The sequence below is a fragment of the Pezoporus occidentalis genome, unplaced genomic scaffold (genome assembly GCF_034315485.1).
Source record: "Pezoporus occidentalis ecotype Australia unplaced genomic scaffold, CSIRO_AGI_Poc_V1 ctg325, whole genome shotgun sequence".
NCBI classification, from domain to species: Eukaryota; Metazoa; Chordata; class Aves; order Psittaciformes; family Psittacidae; genus Pezoporus; species Pezoporus occidentalis.
The window spans coordinates 315280-335283 of record NW_026915213.1 but is presented as its reverse complement, the minus strand read 5'-3'; the positions used below and the strand labels follow the sequence as shown (position 1 = coordinate 335283).

General features: G+C 38.8%; 1 protein-coding gene across 6 annotated transcripts in view; it reads right to left on the bottom strand.

The window, feature by feature from the left end:
- Positions 1-624: 624 nt before the first annotated feature.
- PTGFR (prostaglandin F receptor) overlaps positions 625-20004 on the bottom strand; it is a 22930-nt gene continuing 3550 nt past the window's right edge. For 5 of the 6 annotated variants that reach the window (XM_062628946.1, XM_062628943.1, XM_062628944.1 and 2 more), the window contains one exon: positions 1420-2834. In XM_062628946.1, coding sequence (XP_062484930.1) covers positions 2529-2834 — 306 coding nt within the window. In that variant the 3' untranslated portion in view covers positions 1420-2528. Of the gene's footprint in view, positions 1026-1419; positions 2835-20004 lie in introns of those variants that run through there. The other variant, XM_062628947.1, reaches the window with a different exon arrangement.

Genomic DNA, 20004 nt, shown 5'->3' with positions numbered 1-20004 from the left:
GCCCCCTTCAGATACTGGAAGGATGCTATGAGGTCTCCACACGGCCTCCTCTTCTCCAGGCTGAACAGCCCCAACTTTCTCAGCCTATCTTCATACAGGAGGTGCTCCAGTCCCCTGATCATCCTTGTGGCCCTCCTCTGTACTTGTTCCAACAGTTCTGGTGTCCTTTTCATGTTGAGGACACCAGAACTGCATACAATACTCCAAGTGAGTTCTCACGAGAGTAGAGCAGAGGGGCAGGATCACCTCCTTCGACCTGCTGGTCACGCTTCTTTTGATTCAGCATGTATGTGAACTTAATCAGAGTCTATCATGTTGGCAGATATTTGGAGAAAGGCACCTCCATCCCAAACACCAAATTCCCCTCAGCTCCACTTTTACTTGACTCTGTCGGCCTTAGACCACCAGCTGTACTGGGCTGCTCATGTAGCAATGAAGAGTATGAACAATGGCACTTCCTATTTGAATTCTGTCCTCTACATTCACAACGTATATTGTATGCATGAATAGCAGTGCCTGGCTTAAATCCAGTGTGAGGGGTTTTATCAAGAGGATTATTTTTAACAACTTCAGATCTCTTTTGTTACACAAAAATATCATAACACTTAAAGATACAGTTTGGATAACTTTAATGAGACTTTGCAATTTACATTCAATATGTATAAGTACACAAAATATAAGAAATCACATATACATATAAACTTTTGGTTTACAAGTCAACCAGCATGAACTACACAAGCTACATTTATTCACATAACAAAAGGAAACATTGACAAGCTTCATTCACCGATCAAACATCTCAACAATTTACAGACCAGCATTTTTTTTGCAGCTGCTAAAACAACAATCTTCCATAAAGAACAAATAATTTATGTCAACAGATACACTGACATCACATTCTATGAAATGAAAATGCCAAACCTAACACTGACTGGATGCTTCCACTATTCAGCAGAACCCACTTGAAGCAACAGTGTGTAGCTTATACCAGCATCAAATCTGTCCACGGTTTATCAGCTCTGTGACTGAGATAATAAACCACATATAGAAATTCTTTAGGGTAAATGAAGCCATTTCATTTCATTAAAGGGTTATTTAATGCACTTATTTTTTAGCCTTTTTAAAACAAAAAGGAAATAGCTTTTAAACCAAAAATGAAATATTTAAACCTTTTGGGTTTTTATTTTCTGCCTTAAACTATTCTCACATACGACATGAATTTGTACCTGATGAATAACTTTGGTCCCTCAGACTACCTGGTGAATCAGTTTTTAACTATTTTGTCAAAATACTCCAACAATTCACTAATGCAGTTATTTGAAGCAGGTAAAAATAACATAGGCATTTCTATCTTAATCTCTCTGCTACAAAGTCTGATACTCTTATTTTTTTTTTGAACAAGAATATGGTCACAAAATCAAAGCTCCTTTTAGCAGCATTAAAGGTGAAGGTCCTCCTGTGCAAAGTCCTGGAAACTTTCTGATCCCTTCAAATACACTGAATACCCTTAGCAATTCAGACACAGAGCCTGAAAAACTAAGCATGCCATTTGTTTTCACAAAAAAAAACCAACAAACAACAAAACAACACGCCCCCAGTGCAGTTCCCTGCAGAGATGCTCATTTGGTCACACTCATTTTTCATGAGACACGTGTGACCTTTTACAAATGAAGCACATACACCTCATGAGCAACACAGTATATGCCTTACGGGAACACTGCCTTCAGTTTGGGAGTTGAAAAAAATGAAACAACTACATTTTTTACAGATTAACCACAGCTTTATGCCTGTTAGTTTCAACAAAATTTGTTGAAAGGACTAAAAACTCACCAATAGATCAGAAAATGTAACTGTAAGCAAGCTGAGCTGATCTGCTGTGTTCCGACAAGGAACTTCATGGTTTGTCAGTGATTTGAAAGGAATGCTTAAGCTGATGAAGTCTGCAGCTCTCCCAAAAATTCATAGAACAGTAACTAATTAAGAGGTCAAGTCAATGAACCACGCAAATTTGATCATTTAATAAGTTGGGCACAAACAAAATGCCTTTTATATATCTAACTGGAAATTCAATGCCTAAAAGCAAAGAATACCCTTAGGGAAAGGATGCTGGAGTTCACCCAAGGAAGCAGTTACTCTGCAAAATATCTGAGGGTATCACTGGTAGATAAAATCTATCCCTTTTAAAAATGACCTTGGAGATGACTTTCACAGTTGCATGTGCTCTTAAGAAGTCTGCTAAGGTAAAGGATTTGGTAGCGGAGTGTTATAAGGAGCCCTGTTCACTTTAATACCTGGAAAAGAGGAATACAGGACGATTCATCACTCTACTACCAGTTTTGGATAGGATGTATTCTAAAGGGAATTAAAACATTCAAGTGCCTCTTTCGGAGTAGCAATATCAAACCGGTTAGCAGCAAGAGCAAACTGCTCAAGATTTAAACAAGTGCGAAACCACTGAGCTTTGGACTTAATTTTAACGTGTTGCCCATGCATGAGAGCTGCCTCCATCATCTCTCCATACATTGTGTTTAATGCCCTGTATTGCTGAGCGGCTGTAGGTTTATTTGTTTGGAACTTACTGGTGAGTCAGATATTGCTGCAACCTTCAAAGAATTCTTGATGGAGCTGAGTTCCCACATGTGTAAATTTATGATGTGCACACCACAACATCCCCTTGCAATCTTGTACAGGTTTTTAAGCACAGCTTTCCGGAGAAGAATGTACACCCAGGGATCTAAAATCTGATTCCACGTTGCCATTCGAAGAGCAAAAAGTATTGTTTCACAGGTCTCCTTTGAACGACTCTCATTTATTCCAATTTTGGCCATTGTTACCTGAAAATGGAACATTTTAAAATTATCATCAAAAAAGTACACAAAAAGAGCATGCAAACAAGTGAAATTTCAACATTTTCTCTAATCATCACACCTTAACAGCATCAATGCATCCCAATTGCAAAGTATATACTTTCAGGCATGTAATATTCATCATCCTAGAAATCCTGTTTTACATACGATAGACACGTGTCTCTGCTGAAACTTGAGCAGAAGATGGCAACCAGACAGAGAATACCCCCCAAAACCAGTAACTGATTTGAGCAAGAATACAAACTTTCCTAGAATTTAAGCTAAAAAAATGTGCTAAAACTGTTCCAAGGGATGGGTTTTTCAATTATAGAAGCTACTGGCTGATCATTTCATGATCTTTTTTATGAAATTTATTTATTTTTCCACGTTTTCAAATTAAAGTCTGCATAAGGAATATAGGACTTTGATTTCATCAAGAAGATTCACACATTTTAAGCTGCAACAAAACAGAATTTATTGACACTACAGGGTTTAGAGGTTTCTAGGAAAAATTAAGCCATGGTGACAAAGGCCACCAATACCCCTCCTCTTGCCAGTGGAGACACAGAGAGTTTTATTCACCTGTGGAGGTGCTGATGGACAGACCCACAACAACAACAATGCTGCCAGAGCCAAGTTTCACATGAGTGGAAGTATTACCCTTCCAGTATAGCTCAGACTGCTTCTGACAGAGGACACCCAAGAGCTACACCAGCCCAGCAAGTTGTGGCTGGCCTCCCCACTTTGCAGAGCTGCAACCTGGGCTTTGAAACACCAACCATAGTGGAACACCACCTGTAGAGGCTTCTGCCACTGAGGTTTTGTAACCTGAGTTCCTGTGTGAAGAAAGAATGACTCTGCAAAGCCAGGAACCTGCCAGAGGACGGTAAATTATCTCTCCCTATTATTAATGTTAAAAGCATATGAAGATTTTTTGGTAGAAAGATGAAACACTATTAAGGCTTTCAGTTCCAAAGCCTTTAAAACAATACAGCTATTTAGCTAAGAAACAGGATATTTTACAACTGAGGAGTACACTGATTTATTGAGTGCTAGAGGTAGGATCAGTATGTCCAAGTGCAGAAAGTCATATTTTCACTAAGATACATTGTAAAAAAAAAAAAAAAAACCAAAACCAAACAAAACCAACAAACAACATCCCCAAAACTCCCTAAAATATAATAATAAAAGGAGAGAGAACTACTGTTCAAGATTCCAGCAAATCTATTATACTCCTTTTTAAAGGCTTTTCTGTATTCCTAGGCCCTACTTATAGCTTGCAGGTCACCACATCTGAGTATAAACTTGAGTGGAACAGAGTGAACACATAAAAGGAGCCTGGACTTGCTTGATTAAGCTTTGATGAAGAGTTTCTGTATGGCCATCTATGAGAGCAGCAAAGAGAATCCTGTGGAACATTCCTAAAGAAGCTGGTAAGACTGGCAGAAGCACAGCTGGGAACCAGTGCAAGGAGGAGGAGGAATGTCTGAGCACTGAGCCAACACAAACACTTCCAAATCAGTTCCCCGAATCTGCTTTTCACCCCACATCTAATGGGCGCATTCCTTTCTGACATCAGCAGCCCACCCAAACTTGGACAATTCCTTTGGCTTCTGCATAGGATGTTTTCTCAGGACAGTCCTTCATTTTATTTATTGGAGGTCCAATAGCACAAGCTAAACTCAGACAGAATAGTCTGTACTCATTCAAGTAGGACTGGGCAGCAACTGATGACACAACAGCGCTTACAGACCAACCTCCTTACCAAATATACCACATGCTTGACTTGATACAGATATCTAGTTTCCTAATCTTGATGTAGTTCAAAATTAGTATGTTGTTCTTCTCTTGCAGTCTGCAAAATTAATAAATGACAAATCCAATGCAATTTATGCCCAGAAGAAGAAGCACTAAATGCTGACATCTAGGAAATGTAGCTCCATCCAGATTTTGTAAAACTATTGTTTTCTCACATTACTTTGCAAATTTGTGAAATTCCTTTCCATTTAGTAGTAATCACCTCTAAGTGAATCCATTCATCTGCTGTTCAACTTGCTGGCTCAACATAAAGTACCTCTGTTTTGATTATGGATTTACATACAGTAAATCAGGATAATAAGAAATTTGATATACAATTTTATGAATTCTAATACTTGAAGAAGCTTCATCCAGAGCATTTAAGTTACCTCTTCTGAATTCTGGACATATAAAAAATAAAAAAAAATAATGCATCTGAACTCAAATAGAGGTTATGTACACAGCTAAATGCCTAAGCAACTCAGCTGTGAATCCATGTATTGGAAATAATAAACAAATCTACATTATCTATACATTTTGTTTCATAAAATACAAATTTTTCATCCAACTTTTATTATTTGGTAGTGTTATGCAGAAATTGAAAAGGTTTAATTTCTTGTATCACTAAAACCAGCATAAAATCATATCCCAACTTTCTGAAGTTCTGAGAGACTAAGACTTCCCTATAGGCCTGGAGTAAGACAGGGAATCTCAGCTGAACCACAAGCATGAGCATTTTTATCCTGAAACACTTGTGGCAAAGCAGCGGTAGCAACAGACATGTAATCACTGCACTCTCTCTGAGTATGAAATGAGATAGCTTCTCACTCTTCCAAAGAGCCTGCACTCTACTGGGAGGTTTTCCATGTCTTCTGAGAAAACACATAGGAAACCTGCATGCAAATGAAGTCAGCTGCATGCAAAAACAGGGCAAAAAGAAGACTATGTCCTGCCTACTGGAGCCTTTCTGAAGTCATCTGATGATTTCTAGAACAAGACCCTGCAGCTGAAGAGAGGTAGAATGGAGTGAGACCAATATAAGTTATTATTTCTATCACATTTTCATGGCTAATTTTGTAATTTAAATTTAAATTCTTAAAATGCTATTCCAAAGTCAGTTTGAAATCATAATGATAAAAAGGCCTAATACACTACCATCTGTTCAATAAAGGATATCATTGAAGCAAAACATGCAGTCAGTCTGTATTTGCTCCCTAGATGCAAGTAACTCGTGCCACTGAACCGGCTCAGAAACTGCAAACAGAGCTTGCTGCAGTGCTAAGCTGGTTTCCGAGAGTAGGACCTCCTCTGGAGGCACAGAGAGGCCACTTGAAGGATGATGGAGGAATCCTGTCCTCTGTATCCAGCAGTACACAAGTAGGGAAGTGGGAAGAGGCAATGTGATTGCATCATATCTACTTGCCTTTGATCTCCACAACATAATTTAATATTCATGCAGATTCAGCACTATGACTCAAAAAATTAATCCCCAGCTGGTAAATAAATGTAACTGATGACATTTTCTAACATATTTAGAAATGTAAAAATGCAAGTAGCACTTTGCTGAGTTATGCAATGTTTATACGAACATAGCTGTAGTATGTCTGCCTGGTTTGCAAAGAAAAACAAGAAAGTAAGCAATAGAATTCAAACTTTCTTTAGGAAAGTAACTGTAAAAGTATAACTGTAAAAGTGACTTCCTAAACCAAGATGGCCATCTTGTAAGATAGAAAGCTATTCTGACTCATTGTAGTCCTTGGTGATTTAAGGAAAGACCTGAGAATTCCCTGTCCCTAAAACAGAGAAATCAAATTTGTGTCAAGCAAGGATTTGACACAATACATCACACTTCTCCATCATTTTTGTTCCATTGTAGGTCTCACTAAAACCAAAGCCCACTTTGCAAGTTCCAGGAAGTCTTATGGAAAAGTTTCAAAAACATTTTGAAATCCTTGACTTCGACTATTTTGCATATAGCAGATAGCATCAGAGATTGCCATTTCCCTTAGGGACAAAGCCCAGTGCAACAAACTAAAAAACAAACACTCCAAAGCTTCACACCACTCTCCAGATATAAACAGCATGATTTTAATTTCCTTTCCAATTGAATCTCAATTATATGAGAACAACTAATATGCTAAATGGCAGTGCTGTTTAGTCACATTGCTGGTTGTACTCAAGGACAGCCAGTCAAAATAAGCAACAGACTTTACAGCTAGTTAGGAAATAAAACAAACTGTAATGATACTTTGATGTATTTCAGCACATACACTCTAAATCCAGGTTCCAGCCTTGACTTCAGGAAAGTGGATAAAAAACAGTCACCAAGAGATTGTCATGGAAAGCAGAGCAGGCAAATGCAAGAAATTATCTTCCTCTGTAGCTCAGCCTTCAGGCTCCAGCTCCCTATGGGAGCCTTGCAGACCCTCCCAAACCTCTTCCTCTTCCTTTGGATTTTATAACAAGCAGTTCTGAGAATTTCTGCTAATGGAAGAAAGGTCATGTTTTTTTCAGGATTTGCAGAGTGCTCATATTTTGTCACTGATGCCTACGTTGAATCCAGAGGTGCCACAAGGCAGTATTGTACTGATTACATTCTGCTCCATGTAAAATAAAAAATATATAATTAGTTGGAATTTCGAGAACTTTTTGGAACTTCCATTATCCATATATGCTAAAAAGAAGCTGCAGTCTGCTACAGGCAAGAGCTGACAGAATATAATACTTTGTAGTACTCTATAAACTTCAAGAAAAAATTTGCAAAAGAGCGGGAGAGAAAAATCAGAATGTTTCTGCCTTCACATTTTATGTACCATTTTATATCTCCAAAGAACAGCCATTAGGAAAGAAACACTGACAGCAAATCATTGGTAGCGTATCACTGCTATGTATATTTTCCAGTATATAACCAAGCTTTTGTTGCAAAAAAGCTGAGTATGCTGCTTTTTTTTTTATTTTATGCCCGTTTAAAAGCAAGGGATTCCAAGAAAAATATGTACTGCACCACTTCTGCATCAAAATGTTAGTACATGCACATACTTAAGCCACATAAAATGCTCTTTCTGTTACAGATCTGCAACGTGTTTTTCTCTTAATGACTTCCTTTCCCTTTTTAAAAGAAAAACAGAAACCATACCTTCAACATTTCTATACCAGATGATCATTTGGCACAGCACGTAAATTTTAACTGAGCTTAATGATTTTATGTGTATTTAAAAAGGATCTGGAGAAGACAAAATGCATTAGCAAGTCTTCCTCCACATTAAGGGTGGAGGGGTAGAGGGTACTTTTAAGGGGATACGTAATACTCCCATGTATAAAGTTTTGCAGGATCAGCTTTTGACAAATAGCACCAAAATAAAGGAGTCTCCTTTTCTCTCATGTACGTTCCTGTGAAAAGAATTACACTCAGACAATAGATCCACTGGATCACTATTCACTTGGGGAAAAATCTTTTTTTGTATAAGTTTATTTGGCCTCCATGTGCTTCATATTTACCTGCCTTAAAATGGAGCTGTGTAAACCTTTTGAAGGTATTGTAAAGCTAAAGGCATTCAGAGCTCAGAGGTGTTTCCAAAGCACTACTGCTGTGATAAAAGTCAAAAAAGTACAGAACAAACAAGAAAACACATCATTTTCCACAGAGCAAACGAAAATCGTTTCTAACATTCCTTTCTCAGACATAGTTGATTCTGTGACCAGGCAGTTTCTCACCAGCACAAGATGCATCACTTCCTGAACATGGTACCGGTTAGGCTACATGTGCCTTTTCTCATGTTGGCAACATCAAAGCCTTGAAACAGTATGTTCAAGTACCCCTCTGAGCTGGTAGGGCAGAGCTCACTAGAACTGAAAGCCAAAGAAAGGACTGCACTGTAGGAGCAAATATATGGCACTGAAGCCATTACACTAAACTACAGCTCCACGGGTGTCTGCCAGCCAGCAGCTCAGCTCCATCTGACCTCAACATATGATCCCTCCTCACTGAGGCTGTTCCGTTCTTCGGAGCTTTCTGCTCTTCTCACACAGGCTCAAGTCTGCAGAGGACTCACAGTCTGTTGCATTCCATTACTGTGCCATTAGAGTCAAGTGTGACATTTTCACCATCTGTGTTTTACAGCTCTATGCAAAATATTTATAGATGGCGATACACTTTCTGAGCAAACATTTGGAAACATCATTTGAAATGAGATTTTTATATATGCAAGAATTGGTCAAAAGTACTGAAAAAAACAAACGTAAAGTGCCACAACATTATGCTGACTATTTATATCTTATTAACTGCCTTTGGCATTATCATGCCCCGTATAAAGCAGGAATGCAATTCTGAAATAAGCCTCATAAACAGAAGGATTTTTTTGGTATGCATCGACTTACAAATATTAACTGAAGGTGAAGTTTCCATTTTCCATATTTACATCTGTTTTGCTGTAACATAAATTTAGGTTGGGCTTCAATGAAGCATTCCAGCTCACCTTTGTTTCTCTAAAAGAACCCAGATTATTTCTATCTTGGATTGACAGTCCTTTTTCATGCTTTTCTTTCCTCCCTCTCAAAATCAGAAATAATTTGGTTCAACTAGCTGACAATGTAATTGCTCCCACACCTTAATTAACTCATTTGAAAGGAAAGCAGAATGGATAGGGATAAAGAAGATTTCAGCACTGAGATGATTCACTCCATAACGAAAAGACATAATGTCCATACCACAGTCAAATAAACAACCTGTTTCCTGAGCTACATATTTTTAAAGTTACAGGAAAGCCTGCTTCCATAGAGCAAGGAATGTATTGCTGCCTATCAACAATGTCTGTAACAAAAAACCTCTTGCACAAAAAAAAAAAAATAATTTCACAGATAAAATTTAAATATTATTTATTCAGCAATGCTGAAAAGAGTCTTTACTTACAGACAACTGCTAGACCTCTTGGGACCAGAAAACAACAGAGTACTTCTGATCCTGCATAATAAGGATTATCCTGAGAAACACAAATCAAATAAGTATTATGGGATGTAAGGACTGTATGTATTCAGGATCTATTTGTTCTTCCATTAAGATCATTTGGGTAAAGCTCCAAACCCTGGAAACAGCCTATTACTTCTCTTTTATTGCTTTGCTTTTTCAAGGCTTTCATACTCATTCAAAAACAATCACATTTTTACTGGTTAAATAAATATTGATTTAAGAGCAACAGAACATCTCTCACTAATACCCTACACATACACAAGAATCACAAACACATAACACTGGGGAGGAAGGCAACTGTCTGAATACAGAAAAAAAAGAGACAATATACAGACAACCTAGAGAAAAAAGATACATGATTATAGAATAATTCAGTACTTATTATTCAGCACTTAATTATGCACAGGATCAAATCAGTAGCTTAGAAGTGAACTGTCTGATCAAATATCACCACATTCACGCTGCATCATTACTAAAGTCATCCTCCACTTTACCTTTCTGAGGAAAGATGCAGTACAGATTCAGCAACCAGAGGCAAATCTTTCACTTATATCTCTGAAAGCAAAAAATTTTATTCTATAGGGAATGCAGGTTCTGCCAGTTCTTACCTGGCCACTTCTTTAATTCTCTCAGATTCATTACTTTTGTCTAAGAATCCAAGAATCACGCTGAACTGCCTAAGGGTTCCTTGGACAAGTCAGTCCCTGATTTCAGAGGAATGGCACATACAAGCAGGCTTTCAGGGCAAATACCACCAAATCCGAAGATATCCATACATGTTGGAGGTGTTAAAAGAAGGAAGAAGAATGTCACAGTCATAATATACAGTGGCCTTTTCACTTCTTCTAGAATTCAGGGGGACAGATGGCTTTGACATGAGACCAAGCCTGCAAGACCTCAAGTCACAAGAGGTGTGAAAAACAACCTACTCTATTGCCTACCAGTGGAGTCAAACCTTCAGTTTAATTATCTGAGAAATTATGGTGTTTATTACATGGGTATAGAGGGAAAATAAGGAAGGGGGGAAAAATCTAATTTGTGACTATATTTTATGTATGTTTACATTTACCAAGTATGCAACTTACAGAGTGGAGGAAAATGAAATCATCTTGAAGGACTGAAGTCATAGTCACCTGGTGCTATCTTGATCTGCAGTATTTAAAAATCTGCCTGCAGGTGAAGAAAGATGTGATGTGTTCCTTTCATGGTGTTTTTATTTCAAATCACCTTTATTAAAGTGGCTTATTCTATCTATCATTCTGAAGAAGTATGCTAAGAAGCTATAAACAGAAATACCAAGGCTAATGAATTAGCAACCTATTTACCAAGTTGGAATATATGATTTGCAAATTTATTTTTTTTTTATAATGTTAGCAAATAAACTGTAATGTGTGGGGTTTGTTCATCAAGAAGTTTGGGGGAAGGGAGGCTCTCTGTGGCTGTCGTTATGTGAAACAATACTTCTTTTGACTCTGTAACTGTTGTACTCTGTAGGTAATGGGGGGAGGTCAGTTGTATTGTTGCGCGGGATTGTGAGAGAGAAAAGGGGGCTGGGTGGCTCGAAGTGGTGTCTTGTTGCAATGCTTGAGGGGAGGGGGCTGCGATGGTGAGGAGGCTACCAGTGGACGCTTCTCGAAGCCTCTGGCAGCTTCTCGAAACTTCCCGAAACTTCTCGGTAATGAGACCCCTGCAACAAAGGGAACCAATGGGGAAGAGCCATGTCAACATCCGAGTGAGGAGGGGCGACAGGATTGGCCGGGGCCTTGAACCGGAGAAGATAAAGGACCGCCTCCCAGGGACCGCGTGTGCGCGTCTTGGGCGGAGCGGAGGGCTCCCCGGCGCACCCAGCGCTGTTTTATCTGCTATCGCTTACTCAGTTTAATAAAATTTATACTTTAAACCAAAATTGGCTAGAATATTGATAACATAAACTAAAAGGGACTCTGCAGCTGCAGCACATTTTAGGTGGAAGAGGGAAGAGACAATTCAAATCTCCATTGAAGAGAGATTTATTTCTTAGTACTTCTGCAAAAATACACTCATGGTAAAAGGTGGATTCAAATTTATTTCCAAATCACCAATGAACTGTAAATCATAAAACAAATTACTACCAGTTAATGGATCCTCACCTCCTTCCTGCTTCACTTTCTGTTTAGTGAAGTGATTCCATGAGTGAGGCAGATGGGAACACAGCTGGCCACACCCTTGCCAGAACAAAAGTCTCCCTCCTCATGTCCTCATATCCTGATGTTGGTCACATGAGTGACAAAGTCGCTTGTGGGCAGACTCACTACATCCTCTACATCCTCCCTCAAACCTGTAACCTAGTGGTGGCCATGCAGCCTGTGCACAGCCACCCTGTGCAGGGTTCAAGCCACTGAGGCAGCTGGCAGCAGACAGGTCAAGGACAGCAGATAGGGGACCATATGGAGATCAGTCAGTGAGTTCTATTTCTCCAATTACAAAGTAGTTTCTGTGAGTTTAGTATTGAAGTCTAAATGCCTTAAAAACCTCAGTTCAGGATATTGCTTACACAAAGGCTCATCTTCAGCCTTCTTTGGGGAAATCATGCAGAAACACTACTTCAGTGCCATTCAAATCCACCCTTCGGCACGTGTCTCTGAATGAGGTCTTCACACAGTTCATTAAAAATTGGAGCTAAGAGCAAACTTATGAGCTGTTCTCCACTCCCTGCTCTGTCTGGCATAGATAAGAGGAATCCTTCAGCATGAGACAGTGTATTACCTACGACGCAACTCAGGCTCATTCAGACACTCAGCTATTTTGTTTCAACCTATATGAGAATAAATCTGAAAAAATGCAAAGCAGTTATTAAAATTTTACTGTAAATCCTGTAAACCCTTTCTGCAATATTCTGCTACCTGACCATTACTATTTCTAAACACACATACACAAAACCCACGAGGGGATCATTTTCCTGTTCTGCTGGGCACTCTGCACGCACAGTAAACAGGCACCTTCCTCCTTAGGGGAGCCTGTAACCTAAATTGCAACTCAGCAATTTTTTAATATTTTTATGTAAAATTTAAGTCTTAAAAGCACAGGAAAGAATAATTATTGCTCTGTTTCAAATCTAAACAGCGCGTTACCCAGAAGAGTATCCAAGTAATGCACTCTCTCAGACATAAACTGATTCCACACTATGTCTGAGACAACTTCTACCAGAAAGCATGTATAATCACCACACAAAACTTAAGATCGTGAATTAACACCATAATAAATATCTCACAGAATGTATGAATGTATATCCCACCCTGATGTCTGTCACGTTAAACCTGGGGAGGATGAAGAACTTTCTGGAGTTGTGCCATGTGAGTGCATTTGTCCCAGAGAATTTTCAGCAGCAACTTTACTATTTAAAGTCTTCAGATAGTCAGGAAAGAGAGCTTTCCTAAAATAACCATCCAAAAATGGTTATGCCGTGTATGACATTTTCCAGAAATGGTTATGTATTGTCTGATATTTTCAAGCAAGAAAGGCATGAATAAGTTCAATATATAGGAAATACAAATAATTCTCTTGCATCAAACAAAACCAGAATTTATGTCAAACTGACTTACTTTTTAAGATCAGGCACAGAATGCAAAAACTTACAAACTGAGTAAGTAAGAGGAAGTTATAAATGGCAAATTTATCTGGCTGAAATTTTTAAATTTTGATTTTTTGTGATGGCAACTTCAAAACTGAAAAAAAAAATTTCTGTGAAAGTCACTGAAATCTATTTTGAACAAAAAAATTGTGTTTCAGTGTATAGATCTTTATGGTTTAATTCCATGCATACAGTATAAATTTAAAAAACAAGCAGCAAGCAGTTTTGAAAGAAAATCAGGAGCACGCTATTTTGGAAATGCAGTGTTCTCATATGACTGGAAACCTGCCTTCCCTAATTTTTCTCTCCAAAACAAAACAATCTAATTGCATTCTGGCAGCTCTGCATTTTCAGAAAAAGGCTTTACGTTAAGTTTTCCCAAGCTGCACAAGTAAACATAGATAACAAAAACTACAGTTATGCTTCCCCAAAAGACTCTGGTAAAGGACAATCTGTCAATCTCAGCTCTTCTTTCCCTGGTTCATATCACTTCTGCAGGACAATATGCTGACGATCACCCATTTCTGCTCCAGAACTTCTTTCCTGTTCTCAGCTGCTTAGCTCCCTGACTTCAGTTAGAGGGAGACCAACTCCTGAATTACAAATGTAGCCTCAATTAATATAGAGTTTCTAAGCACTCTGTGTTAAACTAAGCCCTGGCCCACACTTAAAAACATTGTTTTTTAATGATTCATACTTCTTAGAAAGGCCAAGGCCTGTAAGAGCTCTACATACTGTAAAAAAATTAAAATAGGAACAGGTCAGTTCTGAACACTGAAACAGTACCTTTGAAATTCAGTATTGTTTTGGGTGGGAAAACTAAGCTAAGGAGAAACCTCTGTCATGAGAATAAGAAAACACCAATCAAAATGAGTGCTTTTTTTCCTCTTAACCCCTAAAACCAGCTATTTATTCCAAAATAGCTTTTGGGCTGTAATATTACGAATGACACTAACATTTCAGCAATTTAACCTTCAGTATGAGAAGCTCATTTGGAGGAACTCAAGCAAGAATAGTAAGTAAATTTGCGCAGTGTTCACATATCTATTGAAAAACTCAGCAAGCAATTCAAAGCCTGTGATATGAGGGTGAGTGAGAGCTGTTTTTCTAGTGTAGCTTGAAATGACACTTGTATGACACGGTTTTCTTTACAGAGGACCTTAATATTTTATTCAGTCAAACACTGGTACTGATTTACCTCTCCTGACACTGCAAAGCCTGGAAGAGAAATAACAACCTATAGTTGACAATAACCATTCCTGTATCAATGCTACAGACTAAAAGGGCATATCTAGCAGGCCTGCTAGCAAAAACGTTTTTTCCTTTCCCTATGATACCAGTTCATTTATTAAAGCTGTCAGCACAGAAGTGGGCTCCTGAGGGGGGCTTGCACCCAGCCTAAGAGATGCAATGACAACATCCAATGGCACTCCTGTGGAGGGCCTGCAGCAGGTCAACTCTGCTATGCCCATCAGCCTGCCACAGGCAGGGTATGAAGAATAGCCCAGACTCAACTTGAACCACACCTTCTTTACTCTGACAACACATCCCAGTTTTGTATGGTGTCAACAGACAAACATTCTAGCAAAACATGACGAGAATTCAATGACAAAAGCCAGCACAAACATAGTAATTATCATTGATTATCTTCTTTAAAATCTGAATCTTGAGAAAGACAAAGTGTGGTTTTCCCCTGTGAAAGTAACTTTTACAACAGCATTCAATGCTGCAAAAGTTAGCTAAATATGTTTAAGAGTATTTCCTTCAGTCTTCATGAACAGATCAGTGGAAATTGAAAGCCTAATTTATTATTTGTCAAAAGAAAAGATCACTCTTGTGATCACTCTTGTTGATAGCGCTTATGCAGGCACAATGGGCTCATGGAGACTGCAGCTTTGACTAACAACCTACTTAGAGAATATGCTTCTGCAGAGCAGACCCCCATAAGATCTGGGGTGACTTTACATGATGAAAAGGGCTCACTAGCAAAGCAGGGACCTGCATCTTGGGACATCTTGTGTCTGCTTCTCCTAAACTGTATAAAAGTCACAAGAGCACAAGAGCAGAGACAAATTTTTAACTATTTTACTGCAGGAACAATATAACCAGCAGTATTTGAAGGCATACAAACAGGATTAATAACACAATGGGCTCACATACATGATGCCCATTGCACATATAAGCATAAGGTAGTATAACAGGAATTTTAACTGCCAGCTTATTATGGCATACAGAAAACATGAACGAAGGGAGATGCTTCAAGGATAGCACAGGTGCGAACTCCTGGCAAGGTGTCATTAGCCATACATATACATGATTGTACATACAAAAACACTAAATGAGATATATGCACAGCAGCCTGCCTGCTGCCACAAAGTACCTTATACTGTGCAAATTTGTGGCCCAGAATTTAGTAAGTGTAAAACCTGCAACCCACTGACTTCCTTCAGTAGGGACCAACTGTGAGCCTGTCTCAGCACCCAAAATACCTAGTAGAGCAACTAAGGTGGGGTGGGCTGGGGTAAGGATATTCCAGTGAGAGCCTCCTTCTTAGTGCACTACTGCCCTTCTCACCTCCTCCTACAGCATATTCACCAAAAAGGACCACTCGGACCAGCTCTGCAGCTTCTAGGCTGAAGTGATTCAGCAAACTGTAAGCTAAATGCAGCCCTAGGTGCACAAAAAACAATCATCAAGCCTCCTTGTGTGAGCCAATCTGAGGACAATAAGTCAGTGAGTTCAGAGAGACACAATTAGCGCAACGACCTCAAAAGGGAAGAAATGACATGAGAAGAGACTGCTAGAAATTAATCAAGGCAGTGAAAAAAGGAACTGAATAAGAGATGATTTAATCATATGAAATAAACAGCTGAAGTCTCTCAAAAAGAAAAAAGAAAAACAGAAATGGTGATTTTCTTGCAGTAGAGGGGAGGTAAAACTGAAATGAAAGTAATCAGGTAACTGTATGGAAAGAGATCTTAAGAATAATTTGAATGTAAAAGTATTTTTCCCAGGCTAAGACTGTGTTCCACACATGAAAAAAATTATACATTTCTACATATCATAATTTGTTCCCATAGATAAATTCACTCTGAAATAAATTCCTCTTGCCCATTACAGGAAGTTCACTTTGCTACTCCAAAACCAAGATTTAAAATATGTTTATCACTTAAGCCCACAGAATTTGACATAGCAAACTCAGAATTTGCTCATATTAACACAGCTCCAAAAACATGCTGTGTCATGACAGACCAGATGTCAAGTCACAGCCAAAACCAGCTTTATGTAACAATCAATTTCATCAGAGATGCCTGTCACAATGATCCAGACCAGTATTTTGCTTTGGTAATCCAACCCCTAGAGCCCAGATTTATCCAACAAAATTCATATATTCCTAGCAAAGGGCTAAGACTTCAGCAAGGATGAAAAAAAAGATGACTTACTACCCAGAGAAGTTAATGCTACTATCTTTAGAACACGGTTTCCTGGAACTACTCATCACAAAGGAAAATTATTTGACTGTTAGAATAAATGTGTCTCTGCAAGTCATTGACTACATTGATTATCCAAAAACTCATGAATTTCACTTGTTTTGCTTTTTTTTAAGAATTCTCTCCCACTCTCAACTCCTTTTGAGGAGATGAATATTCCCCCATAAGGCAAGAAGCAGGGAGTACCCCTCACTGTGGTACCTCTATAAGGAAAGATTCTCACAGAAAATGAACATTCCAGCAGAAAATGAAAAAGCTGCTAATTTCTGAGGAATAGATGCGATGGAGGTCACATATATAAAGGCACCAAAACAAATTCATTACCCCTGAGCAGGTGCAGAAGTCAAGTTCACCTCTGTGATAGACACCATTTGGGATGATGACACCATGCCAAGTGCAAGGTCCTACACCTGGGTCACAGCAATCCCAGGCACAGCTACAGCTTGGGCAGAGAAGAGATTCAGAGCAGCCCTGTGGAGAAGGACTTGGGGGTGTTGGTCGATGAGAAAATGAACATGAGCCAGCTTCAGTGTGCGCTCGCAGCCCAGAAAGCCAACCGTATCCTGGGCTGCATCAAAAGGAGCGTGACCAGCAGGTCGAAGGAGGTGATCCTGCCCCTCTACTCTGCTCTCATGAGACCTCACTTGGAGTATTGTGTGCAGTTCTGGTGTCCTCAACATAAAAAGGACATGGAACTGTTGGAACAAGTCCAGAGGAGGGCCATGAGGATGATCAGGGGACTGGAGCACCTCCTGTATGAAGATAGGCTGAGAAGGCTGGGGCTGTTCAGCCTGGAGAAGAGAAGGCTGCATGGAGACCTCATAGCAGCCTTCCAGTATCTGAAGGGGGCCTATAGGGATGCTGGGGAGGGACCTTTCATTAGGGACTGTAGTGACAGGACAAGGGGTAGCGGGTTCAAAATTAAACAGGGGAAGTTTAGATTGGATATAAGGAAGAAATTCTTCATTGTGAGGGTGGTGAGGCACTGGAATGGGTTGCCCATGGAAGTAGTGAATGCTCCATCCCTGGCAGTGTTCAAGGCCAGGTTGGACAGAGCCTTGGGTGACATGGTTTAGTGTGAGGTGTTCCTGCCCACGGCAGGGGGTTTGGAACTAGAGGATCTAAAGGTCCTTTCCAATCCTAACTATTCTATGATTCTGTGATCCAGGGTCTTCTGCCTCTAATGGCATCTAAAAGTGACTTTAGCACAGGACAGTGACTGAATATATAACTTCATTTAGAGAAAAAAAAAAAAAAGGAAAAAAGAAATCTAATAGTGAAGTAAATCTGCAGCTGGATTACAGCATTGGACAGACTTAATTTTGGTAGCTATGCACATATGACAACTGATGTACCGCACCAGATTAACGGAAGAAAACTGAAGAAAGCAAACCCCCCACTAGATACAAGAACATCACACAGAATAAATCCAAAGTCCTGCATCTGCAAACCCACCATACACTGCACCACCATCCTCCACTTTCTCTTCCAAAGGTTGGTTTGGTTTCTAATCACTTTGGTTTATACTGAGGCAATTCACTCTCACCTAACATTTTGTTCTGTATGCTCTTTGGGATAGAGAACACGGGTAAAAGACACAATTCAAAGACTGACACTGACTTTTAGGTTTAGCTTTAAAAAAAAAAAATAAACAAGGAAATGATTTTGAAACAGGCATGTATTTTGATACTTTGCCAAATCATTTCACCTATGAAGACCTGCTCCTATTTATTTCAGGAATATTTATTTTGCTATATGCTGATTATATTATAGAATGTAAACTATTAATTTCACAAATTAAAAGCCCGCAGAGGTTTCCAAGAAATTGGACAAGTAGATTTGGATCAGCACTTCATCATAAATCAGACATTTGGATAAACCCTGGATCTCTTTATTGTACCACTTGAGCACTATGTCCCTGGCAAAGCTATTCCACTGCATTTATATGCACCACTGCAGTGCAATAAAGCTTGCTAAATTAACACTGCATTTATAATTCTGTTTGTATTCAGTGAATAGAATGCTAAAAAACAAAGATTGGGTAACTCGGAGAATTAACTTTGGTGTAAACTCTAAGATCCTAGCAATTAAGAAAGGTAATGCCTACCAAGGGCCACATCCCATTGCACTGCATAAAAGGCTAATTGTTCACTTCCTTGAACTTTGTTTACATTAACTTTCTTTTTACTGTCTCTTTTCTAACATAAATTTGTCCATATTGCAGAACTGTCTTCCATACTGCAACGCTAATTTAGGTGATTGATTGGCTCATCTTGTTTCAAAAGAGATCTAGAAACAAAGCATCACAAGCCTGGAAGGCACAGACAGCACCAGCAGATTTGCCACCCAATGAACCAGGACTGCTCATGTATCGTCTCCCACGGCCACACAGTCCCAAAAACTACTAAGTAAAAAATTAAGCAAAAAGTCATTCACTGATCTGTATCACCAGCTGATGAAAACATCAAACTCTGAAAAGGTTCTGAAAACAACTTTGCTGATAGAGTAATTCATCGTTAACTACAACTTAGAAGAAGTTACACACTTTAACAAAAGTAGCAATGAGATTTCGTTAGAGTGTTAAGATTTTTAAAATTATGTTGTTATAATTAATACAAATTGAACAGCATAACAAAATTACCAACACTGAGAAAACAACCACAGTAGTTCCAATTCATTGTTCCTTCATATGTTGAAAAAATTAAGTATCTTTTTTGAATTAAGTCTATAGCTCCTTTGACACCAAAGGGATTTTTTAAAAAAATCAAATTAATTCCAACCTTTAATCACAGTTATTTTACCTCAAAATATGTAAATGTCACCAGAGGATAATATACTGAGTTCTTTCATGAAAAGCAAAGCCATCGTTTGAGTTGTTTTTCCTGAATACCATTCTGTGGCTTGCCCCAGACAAATTTCAGGAGATATCTGGAAGCAGCTGGAAGTTAGTTCACCACAAAAGGCTGCTATACTGTTCTGATGGTTTACTTTATGCTCTATACACTGCAGCCACTACACTGACAAAAGCCAACATGAATTTAAACTATGTTCCAGAGCAAGCCTAGAAAAATGTGTGTTGAACAGAAGTGAAAGAGGTTTTATGCATTTCAGTGATGCAGAGATCTATATGCAAACTTCTCTCCTTGAAGTCTGCAATACTGGATTAATTAAATGCTACTTGCTAGATATACCCAACTGCTGCAGCTAGGCTAACAGCAGTATCTAATTTAGAACTAGTTCAGGTAACTCCATGCTATACTATAGGCAGTAAGGAAATGAGATATAGTTGGATCG